Source organism: Varroa destructor, unplaced genomic scaffold, assembly GCF_002443255.2.
Source record: "Varroa destructor unplaced genomic scaffold, Vdes_3.0 BEIS01000001.1, whole genome shotgun sequence".
NCBI classification, from domain to species: Eukaryota; Metazoa; Arthropoda; class Arachnida; order Mesostigmata; family Varroidae; genus Varroa; species Varroa destructor.
The window spans coordinates 60336650-60363953 of NW_019211454.1; the positions used below are offsets into that span (position 1 = coordinate 60336650).

The window sequence follows — 27304 nt, forward strand, 5'->3', positions numbered from 1 at the left end:
ATATATTTCTCTCTCTGTCTCGCTCTCTCTCTCTCTCCCCTTCCCCTCTCGCTCTGTAGCTAGTGCGGAAATATCAAGAGACGCGACAGCATAAAACGTTTTCGATTGGCAAAAGACTTTAACGTTGTTTCAAGCTGTTGCCAGATCGCCAGTAATACTAACAGGAGCTCCAAGAAGAAACAGCATCTGGATGGGCTCTACGTAAGCGTTACAACAACACCCGCCGTTCCGGCCAAAAGAAACGCTGGTGTCCAACGTAAGAGGTCAATAGTTAATCTGTCAACTTAGCCATTGCGGATTCTCATGAAGCGAATGATTTTTTTCTGTTACAGACAGAGTTGTCGCATTCACTGTCGAACCTAAAATTTCAATACGTCTGCATAGTTAACGTATACACGTATATCCAATATGAGTAAGAATGACTTCTTTGATCCGGTTGCGGATATATCGTTTTAATAAGTCGTGTAGTAATGCTTTCCAATCTAAAAAGAGCGCCTATTGAGTTCATTAAATAGACAACACCATGAAAAGGCCCTCTGTATTTTTATTCCATGTTTTGTTTGTTAGAAAGCAACACTTGCAAGTAACAATACAGTTGTGCTTTAAGCATGTTCTGATAGAAATCTAAAAATAAAACATGCATGAATACAAGTTTTACCACATCAAACGGGTTGTCCTTGAAACTAGCAAAATGAGTGCCATTACTATCATCTATACCTTGGCCTATACGTAGGCCTGCTCCCTAGTATTTGGCTGCATTTAGCCTTCGCCAGAAACTGGAAGTATTGCTAAACATACTGATCAAGTTTGCCTATATTAATCTGCAATCTGTAATGCTATACTTGCTGTTTGGAGAATATATGCACCATAATTCTGTCTGATTTGTCTCCAATATGAGTCAGCTGTTAGATGGTAAGTTACGCTTATGAAGACAAAACCTTTGTTGCTGTACTCACTAATTTCATTGAAGAAAAATAGTATTTAGAAATATATAGAAATAAATTTCGAAGCACCATGCACGGTTTATACGTTGCCATCGTTCACGTTTCATATTTTTTGGTCACCCACGATGCAGGCTGTGCAACTTTTTTAGCTAGATTTAACGATAGCTTGAAAAAGTGTAGTATTCTATTACTTTTCGTCCGTATATATATGCTGAATAAGTATGAAAATCAAGATGTACTTTAAAAAAATGTCATATTCTTCGCTGTTATATAAAAAAAAACTTGCCTTCCTCATGGTTTTGCCATACACACAAATCTAACCAAATAATAATGCTGTTTAAGCATATGGCCTTTTAGATAAGATCTATTCAAAATGCGTTATAGTTTTAATAGTAGTCATTGAAAATAACCAGTGACGTTCCGGATGTAAATAAAGAATTAAACGTCGGACCGGTTCTCGTTACTAGGTACAAATAAGTATGACTATTGAGACAAAACAGTCAATTCATAAATATTAAAACTTTTCCAAGTTCTTTTCCTTAATCTATAGGGCTGCCTTTAAATTACTAGCCTAATATTGATAGGACACGACTCGAAACTTAGCATATTTTGACGTCCGAGGGTTAAACAAGCGACTTTTGTAGAATACGGCATGAGACGACTGAAAAGGTAGTCTATGATTGATACGTCACTGCTGAGGCGGAGCAATACGAGCAGTATGCTATGTCGCAGAAGGTCTCTATTTGCAATCTAATTTGGGGTAAACGCATTGGTTCGCCATGCATCATCAGCTCACTGAGGTGCCTATTGTAATGGCCACAGTTACTCGTATATAAACAAATAATCAATAACCGTTACGCATTCAATGGTCATGAAAGAGCGTCCGTATGTTACCGCTCCTGAAGGCGCTTACGACTATCTGATGAGGCTATTGAGGTTGTTAGTGAACCTCTTCGAATAGCCAAGCCATACATATATAAAACTTTGGCGGTAATGGCAGCTTATTATGGTCGATACAGATCAATAAAAACCAGAACGACATAAGACTTGCACACAATACCCCAAATATACGCTTTCCTGCTCAAACTAATCAGAAGAGACTGCAGTCACAAACATGCTTAAAGTAGATGGTTCTTGGCTATTTCGTCAATTATCTATTTTTTTTTTTGCAAATAAAAATAACACCAATTACGATTCGCTATATACTTTAAGTTACATCGATAACTGGTAGCAACAAGTGTGAAATTTCATAGGAATGCTTAAGGAAAGTATGCTGCATTCTTTTACAGGCTAATCAGCTTGTATCAATACCGCTTCGGCGTATTATCAACATACCTAACGTTGAGCAGGCAATAGTATGTGTCCTATAAGAAGTGGCCATGAGTACTGCTGCCGCTCTCGTTCCTAGTCTGATAGAACCCATTCTCTCGAAACATGAGTAACATATTTTACACCGCTTCTAACTGGTTCATTTTTTAAAAAAATTTTTTTTACGATCCTCAATAAAATATTTATTAAATGTCAAAATGCCAGCCTTCTTTCATAGCCGCCCATAAGCATACTCGACGTCATCTAAGAACGATACAGAAACAGACACCTCCTCGTTGTGCCGCTATAGTTGTTACAACCAACTTTAAATAGCCCCAGGTAGTCACTTCTCTTGTTTATAAGCGTTGCTCAAAATCAATTGGCTATTACAATATTCATGTGAAAGGTGTCACAAGCTAAACAAAGCGTATGACTATTGCATATAGCAAATGGATTCATAAATATTATCTTATTATAATACTAGGCGTAAAATTCAGTGGCTTGAAGTTTACAATATCGCCATCTTGATACAATTCAGGATTAGAAAAGACTTGAATACAGACAACACGGAACAAACCCTTATTTAGAGACACGTTTCAAAGCTTAAGGCCTTATTATATAAAGTGCAAATGATTTTTTCCCAAAAAATTGTTCATTGCACGCTTAGCTATGTGCTACAGAACAGTCAGCCAGTGGTCGTTACTTTGGAGCAAGCTTTAGTTGAAAACAATGGTGAAATCGGTTATTTGCGCAATACGACTGAAGTTCAAGTTCTGCATTTTCATTTGTAAGGTTTTTATGTGCAATACAGGATTAGCTGTTATTTGATTATATCAGTTACGACATGATGTAGTGTCCAGCAAATTCGAGGTGATACCGCGTCACAGCCAAGTATCTATCGAAAGTGACCCTTTCGTTTTCGCTACAAAGGACCCAAAAGCTGAAAGCAAATCATCGTGGTAATCGCTTAGTTTGTATTGGCCTCCATCAAGACTAGATTTTTCAACGGCAGCTGATAGCTTCAGCGCCCACTGAAAGTCTGCACCGCTAACTGACGGCAGGTGGACACATTAAGCCTGAGACCAGCATATCAAAACCGCGCATATATTCTCTGTGTATCAAACAACTCATTGCCATTATGTGCATACTTGGGAATGAATATCATTAATATATCGAGACGCTAATTTAAAATGCAAGCACATATGTTGTTCTAAAATCGCTAAATCGCACACATTCTAAAATCGCTATTATTATGATGCATTTGTAAGTGACAGATAAATCTATGAATCCATATATTACCTCTTTCAGGGTCATTTAAATTCAAATAGTTTTACTTTCAACTTTTTCCTTTTTTTCGCCTAACTTCTCTGCTGTCTGTCGTATTTAATAATAATATTACGGCTCTGAAGCTCTCTTTTATAAGTTCAACTCAACAACAAATTGTGCAATGACATTCCCGCTTCCTAGAACCCTGCCAGCCGATTAGCAGGCAATATTGGCCCATTGGGGCTTTTTGACTGCTTCTCATCTACAGCTTCTGCTATTTAGGTAAGTGGGCTTTACCACATAGAAATCAAACGTTCCATCAACATTTTTCGTCCCTCTTGTCGTCACCTAAAACCTTCTCCATTCAGACGGTGTCTGCTTTCTGTGTACTACATACGATCTTCGCACAATTTGTCGGAGCTAAGCACGTACAGAAGGCCAGCGGCGTGATCCTATGTTCGCCGTACGACTTGCGTGACCCCCTGCATTAGATAGAAGCACATACTCACACGAGTGTCTTGGCGACCCCGGAGGTGTGGCAGCTGTGCTAGAGGCTTATTCCTTGCCCAGGTTGCTGCGTCTAAGCACAGCAGTAGAATAACCGTAAAACTCTTCCGATGGGACAATCGCCTACTTTATTTGATTGGATTGCATGTGTGCTTGCTGGGCTTACATGTGTCTCTGCTCAGCGCTACGGCTCTCTTTACTTACGTCCTGCTTGTGGCCTGCACGACCATTCGATCAAGTCAAGCAGTAGCACACATCAGTATTCTTATGAAACATTTAATGATAATCCTCGTCTGTCCTAACTGCTGATTTCGCCAAAATGATACGCTCTGGGATAATAGGGATAAAGGACGGAATACAAAGTTAGAGAAAGAAAAAGTCGTCTTCTATGCCAGTATCGTAACAAAACAAATTGTAATTGTATGGTATTGATCAACTGGCGCCTGCAGTCAGGCCACTTGTCAGTGTGTGACGCACTTGGCCACACACGACTTCCGTAAAAGAAGTTTCGACCGTCGTGTCTAGTGGAGCGGATCTAAATTGCACTGCTGAGATTAGTGACACGAATAAGGCCTAAAACATGCGAGAGTGATCGCCGTTATAGTAGCTCTTACCTCGGGCCCACCACCGCCTGACCCGAAATGCCCCCGGGTCACCCACCACTCAAAAGAGCGAACCCCTTGGCGCGATGTCCCTCATTAGAGGGCAGTATACTTATAGGGAAGAAGAGGCGATAGATTGAGGGTTGGTCTAGTATTATGGTTATTCTATTGTGTCTCACAGAGAACATGATTTTATCAACTCATAGTTAACGGTGAAATATTTAGTCAAACCAAAACTTGGTTGTAGGTGATGTGCTAGATCGTGTGGTTCCCTACGCTGGAAGTTATATGTGTTTATATATATATATATATATATATATATATGAGTATATATACATATAAGTGTTTTAATTAGTATTATATAACTAGTTTAGTTCGTCCCGGTTACGGTAATACGCATGTGATAAATTATTTTCGAATTAACATAGAGTTGGGAAGGCTGCCTATGCCCACTGGGTGCAACTGGAATAGAACGCCAAAGCAGGGCAGTCCGATTAATGAGACTGAATTTATCCTTGAAATATAGTCTTAACGCTCCGATTGACTGCGCACCTTAAAAAAAAACTTATAGTAAAGTAGCAGAATATAACAATTCAATCATAAAATTTAGAATCAGCTCGTGTTTCTGAAATTGAAACTACCTAGGCGTTTAATAATATTTGAAAAGATTTTAACTAATGCAAAAAAACTTTGAATATGTTTGTGTAACGAGGGCTTTTAACAATTGCTTGAGACGAAAACTGTCTGACGACACTTTCCATCCACTGACGGCTCCATATAGCTATTTTAGTTCTTTTTTCGTATATAGCATGCGAGTATAACTTGTAATTGTTGGTTCTCTGATCTAAACCAGTAGAAACACGCCTCATCCAAGAAAATGACTCCTGATACAAAATTGAATTGTGTTTTTTGAACTCACGCAAAAAACATACGACGCGCTTGATTTCCTGGAGTAACTCAAGTTCTTAGGATGTAGTGCCAAGCAGTTCGTGGTAGTTTCGTACTGTTACAATAAGCGAAAAAAGTGAGGTTCCCGTAATCCCTAACGTGTACTATACTAACGTTACTCTACTAACGACTACCTTGGCAGAGACTCTCCGTAAGTGACTAAACCGCCGGGTTATGCGCTCAGTCGTGTTAGTTAGTCGCAAGTCAAAGAAAAAAAGACTTCATAACAGCGTACAATACCATTGGACCTTCAAAAATCGATTTCTGTGCAAAAACTCATGAAGATTTGTCCTTCAATTGAAGTGAAAAATTTAACTGCCAGTTTTTGCGAACAGTGTTTTATTTGCAACTTACTTAAATGGTGCAAATACTTGAATTAAGTCGATACATTGGGACTCGAAGCATTATATATATTCGGAAAAAAAAAAAAATTCTGCCCCTCCGTCCGCCATTTGCTATCCTCAGTCATGCTCAATCTGCTTACTTGTGATGAATGTAAGCACTTCACACGTACATGTTCATGTCACCTAAGCGTGGAGAGAGCAGCGCGCCTTAACCTGCCACCGATGGAATTTTAGCTAAAGTATATTACTTGCCAGCTTGTGGCTTTTCAGCACCAACGCAGCTCTATGCGCCGAACAGCCTGTGGAAGACCTAGTTATGCCTTATGCCGTGCGCTGTTTCGCGACGACAAACCCGGGGTGGCGGCGCTCCCTTGCTTGACAGAGGCAAAAAAAAAAGTAGGATCCGTAAGGCTAAAGAGCGAAAAATACAGAAAGACATAAACAGAGGCGCTATATAGAGCAGACTATGTGGGCTAAAAGATTAGCTAGGATAAGAACAGCCATGGGTAGGTAGAGATTATTCATAATTCGTTTGCCTAAAGAGTATAAGTAGAGGACGCAGTTGGGGGTCGAAGAAAACGTTTTCATAATAGACAAAAAGGGCCAAACCGAGATGTGCGCGATTTCAGTTACTTGTCATCTTCCTTGTATTGCGTCAACGACGCCGCTGCTACTGTTACGGAGGTAGCAAAACGGGAGAGAGAAGACTATTCGTTGCTCACTTGCTACTAGGATCTTCATGCCTAAGGAATGGATTGACAACGCAATGAAGATGGAACCACTGGCTGTGGTCATAACAGCCGGTGGTAACTTTACTATTGGCTATGTTCGCTGGCCGTGGTAAAGGTCCCTCTGCATGATATGCCGCTATAGTCTGTTATTGTAGCTGCCAAGAATAATAACTTATTCATTTACTACTGTATTGCCGCTTACTTCATGGCCGCTCGTGGCGTTTACAATCACCTTCAGACAGACAGAACAACGTGGAGACGAATAGAGCCCCATACGCCTCTAAGGTCAGGGATAGACGTATTTTCAATCTCAACATATCCACAAGTCGACTAACCGACACAGAAGGTATCAGAAAAATTGGCTCGTAAGAAAATTCATGCGCAAGCGGGTATACAGAGCGAGACGGAGTAACAGGTGGAAACATACCAAGACTACTCAAAACACCAGTAAACAAACCTTCGTATGAAATGAGCCTTGACACAAACGCGTGGTTAGAAAATAGCGTTAACGGAGCTATAAACGTAAACCGCGCTAAACTAGCATATAAGTAGACAGAAGCTTTAAAACGGAGCCGAATAACCGAAGCAAGTTGGTTAAGGTACGGATGGGATACGCAGTTGATGAGATATTGCCGGCTCTCCTTTGAAAATAATCCCGCAGAATCGTTTATAGGCGTAAGTGCTTTCACTACAGCCACTGACTGTCTTGACAACCCGGCGAAGTCGCGCTCATTCCCAATTATACGGTACCCACGTTTCGGAACTGCAGCTTTCATAATAACTCGATAAACAATCCAACTAGCCAAGCGCTTTCCTTTTCCCGTCACCGGCTACACGCATAGGTCACCGGCAAGCCGACCACAACTGCTAAGGACGGCTGTTAATGAAGCCCGCTGTCCATAACGCAATACGAAGACAACAGCGCCACGCAAAGTCTAGGGCCACTTATCACTACCACCAGTAGTTCAACAGGCATTTCTGCAAGATGACGGCCGTCTTGAACGAAGCGTCGACTCTCAAGCCAACTACATTAAACCATCTCGCAGGCAAAGCGGCCAGAAGAGGGTCGAACCTTGTTGAAGCCGCTGTTTACTCGCTCGTCTATTACACTCCAAGTCGACTCACTGGTTCTAATGTCCGTAGGTAGGCAGTCACGCAGGCCGCATACAGGGACCTCGAGTCGTATATATATATATGCACACTCTGTCGGATTGAAGCCGAGAGTCAGTTATGAGCTAATCAACAGGCCGGCCATTAGAAGGGTATGCAGCTGCCGTCGCAGCAAGCCACACTAAGCTCTTTAGCGTCCGGTTCTGCAAGAGTTTGGGTAGGAAAAGCACAAAAAAAGCCGACGAAAGGGGTCTGTGAAGAGGGTTCTCGTTTGTTCCCTAACTTTCGCGAAAATGTGCCGAAAGGAAAAGGTGTGGTTACGGGTAGAGAAAAAGCCCTCTTTAGCCTCGATAATGTTCGCGGTTTTCCGACCTGAGCCTTTCCCACTTGCCTGAATTGGAGCAACTGATGGCATTAAGATGCAGGTGCCTCTTCGCCGGTCTCCGCTATTGAGATACTTACCTGGGTACGAGTCAGCGATGAACTAAACGCGCTTGTCGCCATTGTTAGGATTCACCGTTGGGATTATTCAGCCGGAAAATAGCCGCCAGCAGCTAAGGGGGACCGGAAGGAGGGAGGAAGATGACGACAATTCCAACACGTTGGATAGCGTCATTGACAGGCGACTTGAGCGATTACCTAACGAAAGTGTGCTGTGCCTTTTGACACAATTGAAGATACACTAAATGCTGAACACCGATAGCGAAAACAGGGCTCTGCTTCCAAAGTAATCAAGTATTCGCACTTTTCTATTCATATTGATCTTGTTAACTCAAAGGAAATTAAGTTCCGTTGCCACAAAAATTATTCGGGAAGTGTTTTTCTGCTTAGAAATAAGAAGAAGCCCTTCTCAATACAACGTCCGGCGCTCAACCCTCTAAGTATGTTAGCGACGCAAACGACAACACAATTGGAAACTTATCTGTGGGCTATAAGGTAACAAGTGCAGAAAGAGAATAGATCTAAAGGGTAGACAGTGATGCAATTAACATTACTGGATACGTTCATCGACCGTCGCCTACAACAATATTGTTGATTGTCGCACAGATGACGACATTTCACTGGTGATTCGATAGTTATAATAGCATAGGAAAAAAAATTTTGAAATTCCGATCTTTCCTAACGATTTTATTTGCATATATGATACCGTATTTCGATGTTTTTTCGATGTTGATATTGACAGTACAATACCCTAAATTTATCTGCTTAGCCTGTACCTGTCCTGCTAGTGCAATACAGACGAAATAGTAAATTGGGTCGGTGGCTATGGTTCCGTTTGTCATCCTACGGGTTTGTTCGGAAGCGGCGGCAGATTTCGCCCGTTCTTAGTAAAATCCAGACCTTCTCGTCTGCTGTAGTCGTGGTTGTAGTAACCACAACAGCTTTCAGCTTCGGTTCCCACTTTTCTTTCCTTTTTACTACTCATTTCCTCAAGACTCTACCAAAAACTTTAGCTGTGAAGCTTAGTGTGTGATTTTTCCTTTTTCTGGTGGTGGCAACGGCGGCAGTCACGGAGATCTGGAAACTGGGCTTCGAGAGTTATCGTCGCAGAAAAGTGGGCGACAGCTGGAGAAGACACGCAGCTGGTCGAGCACAACTCCCCTGAGGCGATGCCTTCGCATCAGCCAAAAAGTTAGCCGTCCTCGTGATGTCACTGCCGCGACAACTCCTGCCATTGGTTGGAAAAGTTAGGGAGGGAGTGGATACTTTTTAACACCATTTCGCCGATAGATCCGAAGAAGAGACAGTGAATTGAGTCATCCTAAAATTTACCTTCGAGTTTTGACTACAAAGGCAGCATTTTTAAGCTATGCTCAAAAGCTGGTGACGCAGAGTACGAGAGCTGCAGCGAAGCGGCCATAATATTCATTGGCAAAAAATTGATGACGTAAAAATTATGTGGCATAAAAATTCGCTTTGTTCAATAAAGCTGTTTAGATTACAGATGACTGAGATGTTCGTCTTATACATGGTTAGCCTCATTAGCTTACAAGAAATATTTTCGGACAGATAAAGAACGAAAAAATTAAAATTTGAGAGAATAAAAATGATATAGATACGCAGTACATGATTATAGTTCATTACATGCTAATCTGATATTACTTGGTTTCTGCACTTCGTCACAAGATAAGTGCCCCCCTCTCCGCAAGTTTGACATCTTGCTTTGTTTCATGTTTAGAGCTAATTGTCTTTATGACATACGTAAATGTTTACATTGGAAATATCACAGTTGCGAAGTGTTATTCACGGTCAGTTAACACCAATTGGACCCCTGTCACAACAAATGACTAAATTTTGTTTTCCGAAAATTTAAAAACGACATTAAAAAATTTGAATTTTCATAGAGAAAAGGCAGTGTCCGGATCGCTACTTTAATGTCATTTATCATAACTCCCAACTTTGTCCCCGATCTTCAGATACTGAGATCATCGTGCCAGTTATCGCCGAGTTGGTTTGGCCTTCTTTCTGCCACCATGAACCAGCTGTTCCTATGGCGTTACTTGTCGAGCCATTGGCCAACTGCATGGCCCGCTAACTTAAACTTAACAGATGTTGGCGGTATCGATGTAACCGGTTCTGGCGTGTTGTTTCGCCACTATGCTATGATATCTGTATCCGCTTTCTAGGTTCCGTGTCTTTTTGTTTTTCTGAATGTTTTCTGCGCAAACTTCAATATCGATTTGTTTCTTCACGTTCGAGTTCTCGCCGATTGCTACTGAACTTTCATAGATCGGTTTCAACTAAATGAGCGCTCGTTCTTGTGTGTACTACGTTGATTATGCTCGTTTCTGTTATCCTCTGGCTTGTTTACATTTTTCTGTGCAAAAGTGCCCGACCACGTCAAGACCCTCACGACCGATGTAATACAACCATTGCTGCGACCCTTGAAGCCACCATCGATACGAGGTGGCAACGATGTGGATTGAAGGGGAACAATTAAAAGATCAGGGCAACGACGGCGACGAAAAGCCAAAACACCAAATATTGTTTCTTGATTCCGATGCATGCGGTCAGAGGGGCGGTCCAGGTGGACATGCACCGACCGCTATGGCTACAATCGGCAACTAAAGATAGCGACTTTCATACACTGCTGACGACACTAATGGCTGTACGTATTTCTACCGCTTCGTAACACGACACAAATGAGAGAAAAGAGATTGCTGTAGACACAACAAATATGGCGAATACACAGGCCGGTAGGGAGGCATAGCGGGAAAGCAGTTCTAAAATCTGTACTTTGGTAACGGTTGCTGTTCGGACAGAGGAAAAGGGCATATAACGCAAAATTAAAGTAGTTCATAAAGGGGATGATGAGCTTTGGGTTTCATGCAATGTACGCGATATGCAACGCTCTTGAGGGCTAAACTAGTAAAGATCAGACATGTCTATTGTTGTGACAAAATCCAGTGTTCTAACTTGGAAGCCCATCTATTTAGTCTTTTTTTCAGTAGATGCGTGCTTAGCATCACCTGACAGCTTGAACAGGGTTGCTTTTGCATAAAAAAGCTTTGAATTACCGTTGTCGCTGGTTGACTAGGTGAAGCACGGGAACAAAAAGATGGTAAAAAAGTCACAGCTCAGGATGAAATATTGACAGCGAGCAACGCCTTTCTTTCCGCCTCATGCCAGGATTTTCCTCCATTGATTCTGTAGGTACAACTGCGCTCGATATAGGCTGGACGAAGGGGGAACATTTCTTAGTCAATCTAGGAAATAGGCGGTTTATGGCTAAGGGAGATATTATGAAGGCATAGAAACACGTCTATCTACGTCACTGACGTCGACCTTTCAAATCGGCGAGACAGCTATTCAAAGAAAGAACGAACTGCAACCAGGTGACGTCTGTGCACGCTACGCGATCCCACGTGAAAGCTCAATGTAACGTCGTGTAGCATTCATATGTTCTTGTATGCGATATGACCATGGAAAGCTGCCAGTTCTGAAGTAATCATGGTGACAATAAGCGGAAGAATTCTCAGAACTTGTACTCGAACAAAATGTCATTGTGGACATGGGGATTATACGTAAGCGGATACGAATATTAGATGTATTAGTATTGCGCGTGTAAGTTACCGTAACGACGAGCCAAGCGAAGGTCACGATTTTGGCTCGAGACTTTAAAGCAGTAATCTGGAGGTCGTTTGCTAAAAGACGATGATGGCTTTGCTTTATATGAGTGTTTTTATCACCTTGCCGCCGTCGCTACTGCTTGCGCCAAGTTGTCTCGGATATCCTGACGTCAAAGCGTGAGAAAATACTGTGGATATCCATGTATGTTTAGAACAATCTTGAATGCTAACACTCGTGCACTTTAAGGCTGCCGGCAGGGCCTTCAACTTTTCATTAGTCACTTTTGCGAAAGGTCCTTCAAAACACGTTCAAGTTCAAAATTTCTTTTTCAGAATTATTTGAAGAAACGGTTTACAATGTGTTTAGCAGTAGAACCTTCATAGGCTATAAAATTTATACGGCGAGCTGTCTACGCCGCTGGAGTCTCAAAATGAAACTCTTATTCGTAAGCTAAACAAATCCTCTGATTTTTCATGGCCCTTTTCAACTCGCCTGCTGAAAGTCTGAGTGACAAGACCCTGATGAACGGCTTTAGATTTCAAAAGGTGGAAGTGTAACTCAAAGACAAAATTGTCCCAAAATGGCGCGATCTCAAAACATGAGATTAATGTCTGTTAGGTTACAGGTGCAGAAAAGGCTCATAAAATGCTTTCAGCTTTTTAATAGATTCCAGAATATTGATCGGCAATGCATCGCCGCCTCTTGGTATTTCGGATTAAGCTTTGTATTGAACATTAATGAAAGAATATCGAGAAACAGTCACTCATAACCAGACGCATAAATGACTTGATATATATTTGGCAGATAGCAAGACATTCTTCTTGATAGCTCAGAGTAAATGTCTTATTTGCTTCTGCACATAATTCTAATAATATGATGTCGCGTCCTTCAGCTTGACAGAGTAGCGACCAACATAATAATCACTGAGAATTGCAATTTAAGGGTAGTAGTGTAGATAGTGTCGGTCTTCTTTCATCTTCTTACTTAAGAACGCACTTTAGTGCGTTGTCTCTGAAATCAGCAATTTCATTGATTTCAAGTTTTCCACAACGTCATTGCGCCGACCTCCACTAGGGGTATACCGTATTTTGACCCGGACACGTTATACTAATTGCCACAACGTTAACTTAAAAGTGTAGTTCCTATACCCTGTTAAACTCAGCGAATAACAGTCCTATAATAGTCGATTTTTTTCTAACAGATATAACAGCACATGATAATATATGGCCACTTACGTGTAACGTTACATGGAAGGTAGCTTGCATTTACTGAATGGATGCCATAACGTGCGGTGCAACGAACGATATCTTCTGCCGTGACGTAGGTATATCATTCAGGTTTTTTTTTCTTGTTTAGGATTCCTATCGCTTACGCAGTAAGATTGAACTTTTGATTGTGACAAAAAAATAACCTTATAATGTAATGTCTGCGTTGGCGAAAAAGTCACTTTGTGTTCGCTAAATGTATGGTGTTTGCGTTATATATTTCTCATCAATATTAGATATCTTAATTCTAATTTATTACTTCGAATCAGCTACAGTGATGGTCTTAGTACTGAATTGTCGGGGCTGAAGATAACCGTGGTATGCCCATACCATTGCTAGAATATTTATAGGATAATAATCAAGTAGATAACTTATTGTAAGAGAAAGAAAGGTAGATATTTTACTGGCTGAAGAAGATGGTACTTGATCCATCGAAACTGGGCTCGCAGCTGGCCGTCATAATTATCGATTTTAATTTAATCCGTCATATCTTCGAGGGACATTATGTTGCTATGAGGACTAACTTGGTTAATTTTTCAGATATTTGTTTCTGTACATCATCTGTTTTGTAGAAAGATCAGCTGCCTTGAGCGGCGCACTTCTAACAGATCTGAAGTGCTTGTTGCGTTAGTTTAGTTATTTAGTGAATCGAGTTTTTTAATGTCGTGTATTAAAGCTAAGATAAGGAGGGAGATAATCGACATGTTACCTATTCCATAATCGTAAGCAGCTCTTCGTGTGTATAGTAATAGTTACGGTGACGCTTCTTGACCAAACTAGCTGCAAAAAGTAAGACGGTATGGATATTAGATATTTAACAAATCACCAATTTGCTAGTTATCATGTGCTGGGTCCTTCGCTTGCTCTCTGAGGACCTCGGTAGCGTTCTAGTAATTCTGATTATTTTTGGATAGTAATATGCAATATCTGTAATTCGGTTAGAATGTTCCGTTCAATAAGAGGCTGGAAATCGGAGGAGATCTTCCACTTTGTATAACAATTGACAGGTAATAGGAGTAGGAGTCCCTCGTTTGGCTGTCTGCGTTTATTTTTTGTGTACGTTTAAAAATAGCCCATCTGTTAAGTGCGTCGGGGTTGGTAACTGCCGCCAGTATACGATGAAAAGAAATGGTTGACAATTATTGAAAGCCTTCGCGAGGCTGATGACGAACAGCGGCGGACTTTTAGCAGAGGCTATTTGATACATCAGAGAATAGGCAAACCTTAGCGCTGAAGTGTATGTGGTAAAGAAGCTGTTAACACTATTAGAGTATTCTATCCTCTTATAGTGTCAACAAAACGGGTCTAATACTGCTCTATGCAAACTGAGTCATCGAAATGCAGAAAGTTAAATGCAGGTAAGAAGGAAGTGAATTTTACTCTATTATAATAAAGTATTTTCTAGCTAATAATCTCTAAAAAAATATCTATAAATTAGATAATATTATATAGAAAAAAAAAAACATATATTTACTATAATCCGCGATAATTGGTAATCCAATTACCAAGCCAGTGAGAAGCTTTAACGAGATTGGTGCTCGAATATAAGACGCCGCTGTTACCGGTATTCTGTTATGTGCTTCCAATAAAGAAAACCGACTATCAGAGCTCAAATTATCCGGGATGATGCTAAAGTAATGTCTAGCAGGCGTTATTGGATTTGTGTTGATTACTTTTACATCTCGTTATTCTCGAACAGAGATTCAGTTGGCGTGTGCTTACGTGCGCTGATCCCACTAGGCAGCTCTTTTTTAGACATTGCAATAATTACTTTTGTATTTTTCGTTGATAACAAAGATAGCAGATATGCCCTTGGTGTTTTATCGTCGGTTTAAGATAGTCGATATCCGGTCACCACAGTAATAGTAACTTCGCGATAATTGATAATAAAAAAAAAAATGCAACCATGAGAAGTATAAGGTATAACTTAAAAATTTATGTTTGTGAATACCATTAATACCCGAAGATAAAAATGTTCTACAGCTACAATATTATTATATTATCTTCAACGTTGTAAAAAGTAAATTAACGTTGGTGTTCTCAACATCTTGATAATGCAGCATTTAGTATACGATACGAGTCATAGACGTTAAGTAGAAACGTTTGTTTCCACCCAAGAAAATCGGTATACTCAGTGGAAAAGGTCTAGGGTTGAATCCGTAAGTTGGAAGAATCTCAATCTATACTTCATAGGCAACTGATTCTGAAATTCTAGCAGAATTCAGACAAATAGTAAAAATACCCCGACTGTTAATGGGCCCAGTAATGTTGAGTTTTCGAAAAAGATAAGGTATATAGGATTTTCTTGGCCTTACAATTTCTTCGTTGGAAATGAATTACTGGGCATTTGTATATATGGCTTCCTAACAGTCCTCTGTAGAAGCTTGCAGGACTATACTACCAGTCTCTGATTGTTAATTCGAGCCAGTCTTTCTTTTTTAAGTGAGGTTACTTTGGTAGTACAGAAGACAGCAGATATCTGTGTTTTCTGATGACATTTGATAGTTCAAGCGCAACAAAACGTTAGGGATCAAAGTTTCAGACTTGCTCGGCAAACTTTTGGAGCCTGTAATCATCTAATGTTTTCCGATGTGCTTCTTTTTTAAGACTATCAGGCTGGCACATTTAGCTGAAGTAAGCACAAAGTGAGCGTTTCTAACCTTTAGATGAAAAATAAATTTACCCTATTGAAATTGTTGCTCTAGCTCTCTATGGCCTTGTTATTAAACAAAAAGCGGGTTTTTTGGCTAGCCGAAAAGCATCAACGTGCGCAATTCGTTCGTAGAATTATTTTCTAAATTCTTATTTCGGACAGTTGACCTATACAGTAACGCGTATGCCTTAAGCGATATGAGGCGTACCTTCCTGTTCCTAATATCAACCGTATTGACTTCGTGCTACGTATGAACTATGTTTTGTAACATAAGCACTTTCGAGTATTTATGTTGTTAGCTCTCCTTCTGTATTATCACAAACAAACATGATACTGAACAGATGTCTGTATAATAAATGACACTAGTCAAAAAGGAGCTTTACAAGTCAGGTCAGTCTACATTCATACGGAAAAACTTATGCCAGTGAATAAGTGTTAGGAGACAAGTTCAATCGCGTTAGCAACAATGGCAAACGAGCTAACGACAGGGCTTCAGTTTAGCGTGAGAAGTTCAATCGAGACGAAGCAAGATCTGCGCCTTTTTTTTTTTTTGGCGAATAATCCGCCATTACAGCTTACAGCAAACACCCAAATGATGTCGATACCGAGAATTGGTTGGTGTAGAGGTTTAAGGTGACCGGATCGGAAACAGAAAGCCCCTTCAGCTTTCCTTGACCAATGAAGCGAGATTTTCCTCAACAGCTGAAACTCTAAGAGCCAACCTGTTTTCCGGATAACTGCTTTAGTCTAACGTTGTGGAGATTCTTTGGTTCCTGATGCGATAGGAAGAATGTTTTACCAACTCACGCAGTAGCCTCCATGAGGCTTATCCGCCACTTTATACATATGCCCCTTTTGATTTGGTATCGGTTTTACTCTGGGACAAGACATAAAAATATGCCTGCATTTGGCATCTTTCAATACGGCTCAGATCTTTTTTTTCGATTCACCTTGGGCTATTCGTTACAAAAGCTTTTTCTGGCAACTAAAGCTTGAATACCCACGAATTTCTAGACATTAAATTATTAGCTATTAATTTGGCATGAGCTTTTCTACTACGATACAGAAAATGTCACGAAGTCGATTAAAGACGTATATGTGTTGCTTGTTAAACAAGATCTGGTTAATTTTAGTTTGATATTGGCGATCGATGATGATATTATGATATAGGTGCAGGTACATCAAAGTTCATAGATGGATTTTCGCTATAAGGGTCGCCGCTCATATAGGTGCCAGCTAGTGTAGGTACCTCTGACCTAGCGTAGCGTTAACAAAACTCTTAGCAGTAATACGTCTTCCTGTCTTCGTGATAGCGTTGAAAACTGCTCTTGCCTTTCTATTTTAAATGAGCGAAGAATATCATCGAAAAAAATTCACTTATATAGACACTCAAGTGCTTCAAAGGAAAAGGCCATGCCTTTAGTGTGCCTCCTTATTGCGTGATCACTCCTTAAAGAGGCTCTATGGTACCTATGGAACATGGGCGAACCTTTTTCAAGCTGGTAGTGGGCGTATTTAAAAGCAACAGACTCAGTTCTCATTTCAGAAGAGAACAAATAATCTGTTTGATGCTTCTACGGCGAAATTGCGGTCGTGACGATGTGCGACGTGCGAAGCTTTACAGCATTGGAAAACGTATCTAGAACTTGATCTAAGTTTTGGAAGAGTGTTTGTATTGTTTCTTAGCAATGACGTAGCTATGGCCTATAAAAGAGAAGAGCATATTAGAATCCCTGTGGATGGTTTAGGAAACTTTCCATTTCACAACGAGTTTGTCGATTCCACGACAGTGAGCTCATATTTTCTTCAAGACATAGACTTGTACATCGCAGTACCGGACTGAAAAAATCGGTGTCCTCAAAATCCTGAACTAGCTTTGTTAAAGATGATAGATTTCTCGAGACTTTATTTTTAACAATCGTTCAATTTCACTCTATTTCATGTACAAGTAACGCTGACATAGATGATGCTTCTAGAGATTAAACAATAAATTCTTATACGGCGTTTAGCGCTGCTCAAAGATTTTGGCTGCCGAACTTAAATCAAGCCAGCTACTTGGTTGATAATAGCTTCGCTGAGCAGTGCTAAAACGCATCGATGATCCACCTGCATCCCATGTCACATCTGAGAGACTTGTCGATTTTAGCTCAATATTTCCCGTTGCTTCTACTAGAGAGGATTACGATTTCCCCAAATACCAATCCTTTTTACCACTCAATATATCTTGGTTCTGTTTTACTTGAAATACAGTCTCGCAGAACTCACGCTCCCATATCGCGCACAGCGTTCTGAATATGTAGTGTTACTCGGATGTTTCATTTCTGGCTGGCCGCATACCAATCGATCGCTCTGAGGGCGGTCGACAAAGGGCGCGACCGATACTTCCGCTAAAACCGTGATAAATGATCAGCCAATTTTATACGCGACAAAGCGTGGATGGCAGTGAACCGTTAGGTTAACGGAGAGAAAAACGTCTCGTAAGTGAAATGCATATTTTAAGGTCTCATAAAGAAGAAACTGTATGGTTTTTCGGCAGAGCGAAAATGTTGCTGAGTTCGCAGGCGAACCGCTAGAGGTAGATTGGCCAGACGAAGCGTCTGGCCACGTCAAATGCCAGCCCTGAGGAGAGAACGGAAACATTCATTTTTGCCATTATAAACACAATCTCATTAGAAAACTGACATAGATATTTTTTGCATAAATAAAAATTGTACGAAAGTTTGCCCTATGCAGTTTCTTTGAAGTGGATTAAATAAAAAATTCAGTTATTTTTAATGAAATACCTGTAAATAAGGCTGTGCACCTATCAAAAGGTTTTGCTGAACATTAGATAGGTCGAAGTCACTTATAGCGCTGGAGCACGTGGAAAGGCAATCAGTGATCATGAGAGGTGACTATATGTATCTGTTAGCCCAATTCTCCATAACTAACAATAATAAAGAGGCATTTTAGTTAAGTTTAAGCACTATTAAGCATACTTTAGGGATGCTTAATGGTGCCCGAGCGGCAGTAATTGAAACAAGTTGTATTGTAATAACAAAAATTGTTATAGAAAATTAAGTTCAATTGTAATCTGCATACATACTGATGATTTAGCGGAAAGTTATCATGCTCGTGCATATATTTCTGTAGCATTAATATGCCACCATGTGGCCGGATGCGGTTCACTCATAACCCATCATTTAAAGTTGTCGTTAATGGTGTATTGCTCCCAGAAGACACTTTTAATATGTTCTAATGCGTAGCGGTTGATTTTTAGTGTCTATTCCCCTTCAAAGAAAAACTTACCCGTATAAGCTTGCGAAGTTTTTTTCAGTTCAATCTCGAGCCGCTTTGAGTACTAAACACTAAAAGTGCCACCTCCGTTACACTTTCTTGAAGTTGTGATACTTACATTAACATTTTTCTACCCTACTCAATTTCTTAACGTAGTTGTTTCACACTAATTAATAAGATTACGTAATATATTTATTCATTTAACGTATACGACTTAACCTGGACTATTTGACTCGATTGCCTCGATTCGCTGTTTTTGAACAAGACGTTTTGCTCACTATACAAATACCGAAGTCCATTGTCTTATAGAAAAAAGCTAACGGTGGGCTGAAGACTAGAGAAATGCAATGTTGGTGACTACTAGGTATTATATCTGCAGTATAAAACGTACCAATACCCGTGGCAAATTTAATTGTACTAAAAAAAAACAGCTTACATATAAACTAGCTAAAGTTTAGGCTTTATTTTCATACGAAGCCGCTTTCGCTTATGGATGAAACATAATCTTGCTTCAACGTCCTCTCAAGCTTAGTTGGCACAAGAAGACCCGAATATCAGCATTTTGGTGACATAGAATATTGGCCCTCAGTTCCTCGATCACTGCAGGTTTACTAGCGTAAACCCTATCTCTCACCTATCCCGAGAAGAAGTAATCCAGGGCATCGCGCCACAGAAACGCGTCGACCACGAAAGTTTGATCAGCCAGTGAAGTGAGTATTCTTTTACAAACTCTATAGTTTGTTGAAGGCAATTATTGAATCACCTTCACTTTGTATCACACTATGATAGCTAAGATCTAAGCAAAAGATTTACTACAAACTTATTTTACGAAGTGATAATTCCTGCGGACGACGCCCAATAGAGGTGGTCGGCTTTTTTTGAGAACGGCCTCGATATTCTCATTGCGTCGAGCGATTCAGAACATCTTAGTCATGAATTAGTCTGCGGGAATTTTTTATAAACTGCCTCAAACTGCCGTCGGATTCAAAGGGCACACCCCTCAGCCTAAACCACTCACGAAATTTCCGTAGGACTTCGGTACATAATTAGTTGTTGTCACAGGACTTTTATACGAATTTAATTTGCACTGCTACCGTAACCTTCCCCATTATCAGAAGAGGGCAGTCTTTAAGCGTTCGTTTACCACTATTATTTAGGCTTTATTCGCCCACCATAGAGGCCCTACGCTTTAAATAGATTGTCTAACGACATGGAAACCCCTCGTACCACTAACAGCTATGGCTTGCAACTACTACGCTTTTACCCACAATGACAAAAACCGGAGACATCTTGATTTAACAATGTGTACGTGAGCACCCACAAGGTTATTGCATAAGAAAAATTACCTATAAATCATATGTCATTATCACTGCAAAGATCGTCATGGTGTAGGCGTACGTTCCTTTATAAAATAGCCTTAGCTTTGTTTTTAATGTATTTGAAGAAATAATCGTGAAAATATGTGTAACATCTTAAAAAAAGGAACTATACATGTTTTTTGTTACAGTGTGTTTTACATAAAGCATAATTAAGGTCCGCATGCTGCACGCATTATAGTAAAACACTTCTCACTAATATACGCTGGCTCATAGGAGATCTCTGAGAACTAGCTTCTGTTTAATATTCACTACACGAGCGAACACCCTTAATGATCCTTCCCTATTATACATATTTCACTATTTTGTTCGTCTAATATATTCAAAACCATATGAGCCGAACTGTACCAAATTGTCTAACATAAAAGTTTAAGTATTCGGATGTCCCAAAAGGTATAAAGTGCATCTGGGTTGAATGACAAACTTCTTTGAAACAATGTTAGTGTTACAAGCTGCAAAAAACCTAGCCCAAGCTTTGCTGCCATATGCGCCATACAGACGGTGACTTCTACCTGGGTCGGGGTTATGAATCTTTGTTCTTAAACAATTATCAGCGTGTTGCAGTGTGGCAGCAAGACATTTAGATAGGTGCCGAGGTGCTGCGCCAGAGACAAAAGGGCTAATCCAAGTTAGCAGTTTAAAATCATTCGAGAGGTTCACCTTAAACAGTAGGTACAGAGGTCCCATGAGACCTTCATAAATGTTCCCTCTGAGAGCGTTGCTCAACCTCTTTTCTTTGTACTTTTCGTTGGACTACATGGGCCTACCTCAGTGGCGCTTAAGCGCAGAGATGCCTTACCTCTGTCGCATCTTAACTTTTTGAACAGTAATCTAAGCAGGCGAATTTCCAACTCGACACGGCTAAGCAAGAAGAACTGCTACAGCCTGCCCTGGCTGCAAGGTAATTCTGCTTGATTTCGGTGTCGAGTTGTCTACCGTAAGAGTTCTCCACCGATCAGTAGATTTTGGTTCTAGACAGTGCTACGAGTACGTTATGTGGTCCACTCAGAGATGGCTGCTTGGCTGGATAACAATTGAAGTATGCAAGGACACTCCATGGTCTTAGATAATTTTTCCTTCGTTCGGTTCGGTTCGAAACGCCATATGAACACAAAAAAAAAAGTATGAGAACTCCGATGTGTGCGAATGGCGAAAGCTGATTGGAGTTGTATGTAGATTAAAAAAAAAACGCCAAAAAAAACAACGTTGAAATCAGCGCCAACCTGCTTGTTGGAGAAACCTGTGCAGAACTGGGCACGCACGTATGAATGTCTGCCAGATAGACGGAAGAGCCCAGTGCAAACACATCCAACGTACCAGCTATAAGTTAAACGTTCGCCCTTACGTGAGCTATCGGGACAGGTGGCAAGCTGTATACACATAATCTCGTATAAAATTTTAAGTAAGATAGTACACTAAGTTCGACGTCATTCCATAAAAGAGTTTTCCCTCCCCTTTCCTGATCTCAGCTATTGTTGCCTATTGATTCCTGTTATTATTGTTTCAGTAGTAGCACTATAAGTACGTTGGTGAGTTCTTGGTAAACGATTGGTACCATATATTCGGAACAACGTTCAGCGCTTTTTTGGACGTGTGCTTGTTCATGTAAACTACATATATCCTATCACGCTCATGACAGATATATTCTCTGTGTAGGCCGGCTATTATGCAAAGATAAGCTTCGCAGTCACGCATAATTTACTAGTTTTTTTAACCGGTAAACCCTTCAATACTTTTGATGCTGTTGGCTAACTCGCTTAGGAAATCAATGGGGTCGGACCGTTCTGCGCAGCTACAATAGAAATTTGGCTATAACGTTGGCATAATGTCGTATTAGTTCGCTTGATGCGACAACATGACAGCTAAAGGTTGGTTCGGTTTTTCCCAGCCAAGATTAGGAAATCACCTAGTTTGAAGTAATCAGACAACAATGCCTTTGATGCTTTTGTCGCAATGTTCAAATTGTTCCTGTCTTTCTGTTGCTATCTTTGGCAGAATGTTTGCGCTTTATCGACTGATAGCAATAGTAATAAGAGCTTCTCGAACTTTCTAATGGAATATAATGTCTTACGACTCTGCTGTCGCATACCTCCAGTTCTACATGTCCTTCGCTCATTCCCTTGGGTGATTCCCAGCACAGCGAATACTCGATCCGAGGACGCTAGCCAATCAACACTAATCCTGCTGAACGTAGCATCATGGCCGTTCGATAGTTCGCTTCGACAGTTTCTCATTGGTAATCCCTTCTTTTCATTCGTCATCTAATCCCATATTTTTCAGATCTGACTTTCCTAATTTTTGTACCAAGGCAGCCTGTCCTGGAAAGAGTGCCGGTTGAAGATTCTTAACGAAACATACTCACCCAAGGGCAAACGGCTCCTACATTTCAACTGATATCGAAAAGCTCCATCAGAGCCTGTACATGTCATTTCATGCTACGTATTTTCATTTAGTAGCAATCCGCAGGTTTTGACGAAAGCATATCCTTTACATACAGGAACTAAAGATGATAAATAGTGATAATAATAATAAGAGGAAGCTGTAGTTAATTATTTGTTTATTAGGCACGTGCATAGAATGAACAATTGCCTGAATAGTTGTGCTGGCTTGTTAACGCCGCCCTGAATGCCTATTCTGAGGTAGCGCTCCCTTTAAAACGGTGAACAGTAAATTAATTGTGCAACAATTCAACGGTGCCTTAGTGCATCGTCTTCTCCACCAGTTCCGCTCAGAACCTTCTTCTATAGGAGCCTACAGGAAACCTCATTCCAAATGCATGTTGACATGATCGATATGTACATTACAAAGCCGTTCGTCATTGATTTGTGATTTTCTTGATCGCTTCGCAGACTTTCATGACAATCCTTCATAAAAGATTCGTTCTTTACATGTGATAGCCCGACGTCGGGCCGTCAAGAACAATTGACCAGCTGATAATCACCAACCTCTATTCCTAAGAGAAACAGGGGTCGGCCTTTCAGTCTCCAACAGACCCTTAAGCTCAATGCAGCTGATGGCCTCGCACGGTGAGTTTGAGGAGAATGTCCGTAGTTTCTATTCCATGGCTACAGAGTCCATCAAACGCTGTCCACCAAACGAGCGTAGAGAACTGAATTGCAGTAGATTCTTTTAAAGGTCAGTTTGTTGGAACTGCGCGTTTTGCAAAGATTTCTTATAGCTCTTCGATTACTACTGATTTCTAGTAAGGTCTGTTACCGATCGTTTAGCATCTGCGTCTAGTTTATGTATAGATATTTATCAATCCGTGCATCCGATTGGAAATGATAGAAAAGCTAGTTTTTTTTTTTAGGGTTTTTCTTTTCTATCTCGTAGCAGAATAGATACCAAATTGTTAAATGTTTTTTTAGCTGTAATTATATTCACCCCGTCTCCTCGGATGGATTATCAGGTACGATACTAGATATTAGCACGTCAAACTTGTATGATCAAGAGAGGCACAAAAGGCATGTCACATTCTATCTAACGCTCATAATAATGGAGCTCCTTAGGGCTCAATGCAGTGTATCGAAACTCCAGAACGATATAACTGACGGCAAGGATCGGGTAGTTTTCGTCTTTAGTAAAACAGCAACAGTGCACAAGTGATATAATCCATTGCTGATTTATGAGTCAGGTCATACTTTCAAAGCATGGGACGCACGAGATTAGCTGGGAGCATAAAAATACATCTACGCCTTCAGATAGAACTCTGTCCTGGTATTTATCATTACTGGTCTCGATGCAGGATTTTTACGAATGGAGAGATTTTGTGGGATCGATTTGTATGCTGAAAAAGACCTGGCAGTGTTGCTTTTAACAAGGCTCCCCCGCTGTACAGTTTTAAAGTCCCGGAAGCGGATAGTAAACTGAGATTTCAGCAAAAGAATAGAAAGTTCAACAGCAAGTACGGGCAAAGCTTCTTTTCTTTTACCACCCAAAACGTGGCCCCGTAAATGGTTTATAATTTTTACCCAGTGCGTTCTTCCAGCAACGCCATTTGTGCACCGTTTCACGTTACTGGGAACTGGGAAGGAAACATCGAGGAACGGTGAAAGGCTTAGGAATAAGCATAGGACTACGAGAAAATAGGAGAGAATTATCTGTGACAATAATTAGGTAAATTTCTAGACCGCTTGTTAGAGTACGAGTGAGTGTGATGCAAAATGGTACGGTTGAACGTACCTCGATCTCACTGTAGCAGTTGTAAGGGCACATGGACACGATGTATTTGGAAAAAATGCCTCTCACTAGAGTATTCAGTTCTCTGTTTTTACGTATTTTTTTTTGTTTCATTAAAGTGGCACAAAAGTTATCATATATTTATATTGTCGGCCATTTGATTCGCACGAATTAAAATGCCTATCTACAAGTTAGGAGCGTTGTCGATAACTACCACCAAAAATGATAAGTTGCGGCGCTATTTGCATTTGGAGGTGACAGTTCGATAGCAAACTCTATTGAATGATTTTTCGATCGAATTTTCCACCGAATGTCCTGTAAAAAAGATCCCGGCACGAGAGCTTCTGAAAAAGACGATTAAAGCCAGAGATGGAGGCTTTTACTCAATAGTTATTTAGCGGAACAAGACACAGCGCACATTGTCTTCAAATTGCAAAAAAACTTTCTGATTAGAGTAGCTATAATATAATCACATTAAAAGATAAAAGAAATATCTAAAGAACGCATTTATACTTTGAGGAAAATGTTTACATTATAGAATTTGACAAAGGTTATAAAGAGGTGAAAATGTTTTTATGAGACAAACGCATACAGTGGGAATGCTGTATGCAATGATAGTAATCAGATATAACAAACCACAGATTCTATCTATTTTATATCTTAAATAATACGTTTATATTGTAGAATTCGCAGTTTTCCACAAGGTTCTATAGGGCGAAACGACTGTATTCATGAACATGAAAACAATTTTTTTTTGTCAAATAAAAAAAACGTGCGTTTTTGAGGGCAGTTCTTTGCCAAACAGGCCGAATGCTTGAGACTAGGTGACACTTTCACTTAGAAGGCATAGACGCGTGTTACCGCTGCTGTTTCATTAACTAGAGTTTTTCTCGTCGTAGCTGTGTTTTTTTATACCAACCATAGATTTTTCATGAATGCCAAACAAGCACAAGCGGAAGGCTGGAAAATTGCTGAGGAATAGATCCTGCTAGTTGAAACGGCGTGTGCATGTCATTATAATATAACCTGTTTACTTTTTTGCAGTCGTGTACCCGATGCTCGACTGGAATGGCTGGCAGCGTGGCGGGATGGCCGAAGAGCTGGGTAGATCCCGATCAGGTAGGAGCATACATACATTATTTAAGTACAACAATATTTGTATTTTTATTCCGTCAAAGCGAATCATTTCAGACTCTCAAAGCCAACAAGCACTTCGCAGTGAACAACGTTGCATCGCTATATTTAGCGCGTATTATGAATAGGGATGTAATAATAACGTAAGTAGCCGCACGATAACTTGATGGTAAGAATTAAAGTAACTTGGAAACATCACAAGTCGCAGTTAGGAATCAGAGCCGAGCCCTCGTACCGGTAAGTTCTACTAACCCAGTACCGCGTATACGAAGGGCGATATCACAAATAAGAGCAGGTAAACATAAAAAAGTCACTGATATGAACGATCATAGCTCGTGTCACAGTAGTCCTAAATCGATATGTCGGGCATGATGTTTCGAATGGCTTTCACGTTTTCCGACTAGAATCTGAAAATGATGACAGCAACGTAACGTTTGGGGCTTATTACCTTCTCGGCGTGAACCCTTAAAATAGAATATTATGTTAAGTTTTCGAGAAGGTTAAACACTAGAATAATGAAGCTCGTCGGGATTCCACAGCACCGAAGGCCGAAAAGTTCGTAAATATTTCTTTGGCTATTTGCGGCTATAAGCTGATGGAGTGTCATCGAAGTTTCAGGGCAATGATACAGGTTAGTGCGAAAAATCAATCCTGGGAGGTTAGATTTCCGTATTTTATAAATCGAATATAGCGAGGATTGGTAGAAACATTGGATAAGAAAACGCTGGATGGGAATAGCCGTTCCGCTACAGAAAAACGGAAATTAGGGGGCTGATGCCCATAGAGACGATGAATACATTTCATGGTTCCAAATGGAGGCACGAGTTTCTGTGATTACGGAGATCTCTGAGCAGCACAAAGAACGAATAATGCGTTTATTGTTCATTTGATATCGAAGTATGGAATTGTAATGATAACTCTGAAGGTAAAAGCAAAAATCAGATCTCTGGAGCTCTCAGTCTAGGACAGATGAAAGCTCATGCCGTCTATTTCAGAAGTAACTCACGTTTATATTGCTAGCAAAGGACCGCCCGAAACTCAGCGCGCCATAGCCGAAATCTGACGCGATCAGTTCATGTTTCCGTTTGAAGCTCCAAGGCGTGGTCATCCCTTCGGTAGTTTTAAACGTCCCAGTCTTATTGTACTAATAATAACGTTAGAAGGATACTACCATCGTCAAGACACTAACTTAATAACTGAACGTTGATTTCTATTACTAATATATACTTTTACCTTTAAAGTAACACTCAGCTTATATTCGTACATAGTCAAATATTTATAGTAGGTATTTGTCAACTTCGCAGTTGACAACAACTTGTCAACTTTGTAACTTAAAGGTTATGCAAGCTTTTCGAAACGCTAGATAGCGCGACATCATAATTCAACTCAAGAGAAGTATCAATTTGGACCATTAATACTGCCCAATAGAATACATCAGAAAAAAAGAAAACACTCATCAACAACGTAATGCCAAATAGGTTTACACCTCTTACAATCATCGTATGCTATAGTTCGAATGCTCCTTACCATTTGATACGAGTAGGCGAATACAATGTATATACAGATGACAGTTTTACATATATATATATA

At 40.3% G+C, this 27304-nt stretch overlaps 1 protein-coding gene across 9 annotated transcripts in view; it reads left to right on the forward strand.

Moving 5' to 3' along the window:
• Positions 1-27304, forward strand: part of LOC111244934 (uncharacterized) — a 51141-nt gene that overhangs the window by 9358 nt on the left and 14479 nt on the right. For 3 of the 9 annotated variants that reach the window (XM_086983536.1, XM_086983559.1, XM_086983538.1), the window contains exons 2-4: positions 14386-14454; positions 19503-19735; positions 25625-25699. The exons of 1 other annotated variant lie outside the window; for it this stretch is intronic. In XM_086983536.1, coding sequence (XP_086839662.1) covers positions 25649-25699 — 51 coding nt within the window. In that variant the 5' untranslated portion in view covers positions 14386-14454; positions 19503-19735; positions 25625-25648. Of the gene's footprint in view, positions 1-14385; positions 14455-19502; positions 19736-25624; positions 25700-27304 lie in introns of those variants that run through there. 5 more of the 9 variants (XM_086983549.1, XM_022792572.2, XM_086983542.1 and 2 more) reach the window with 4 other exon arrangements.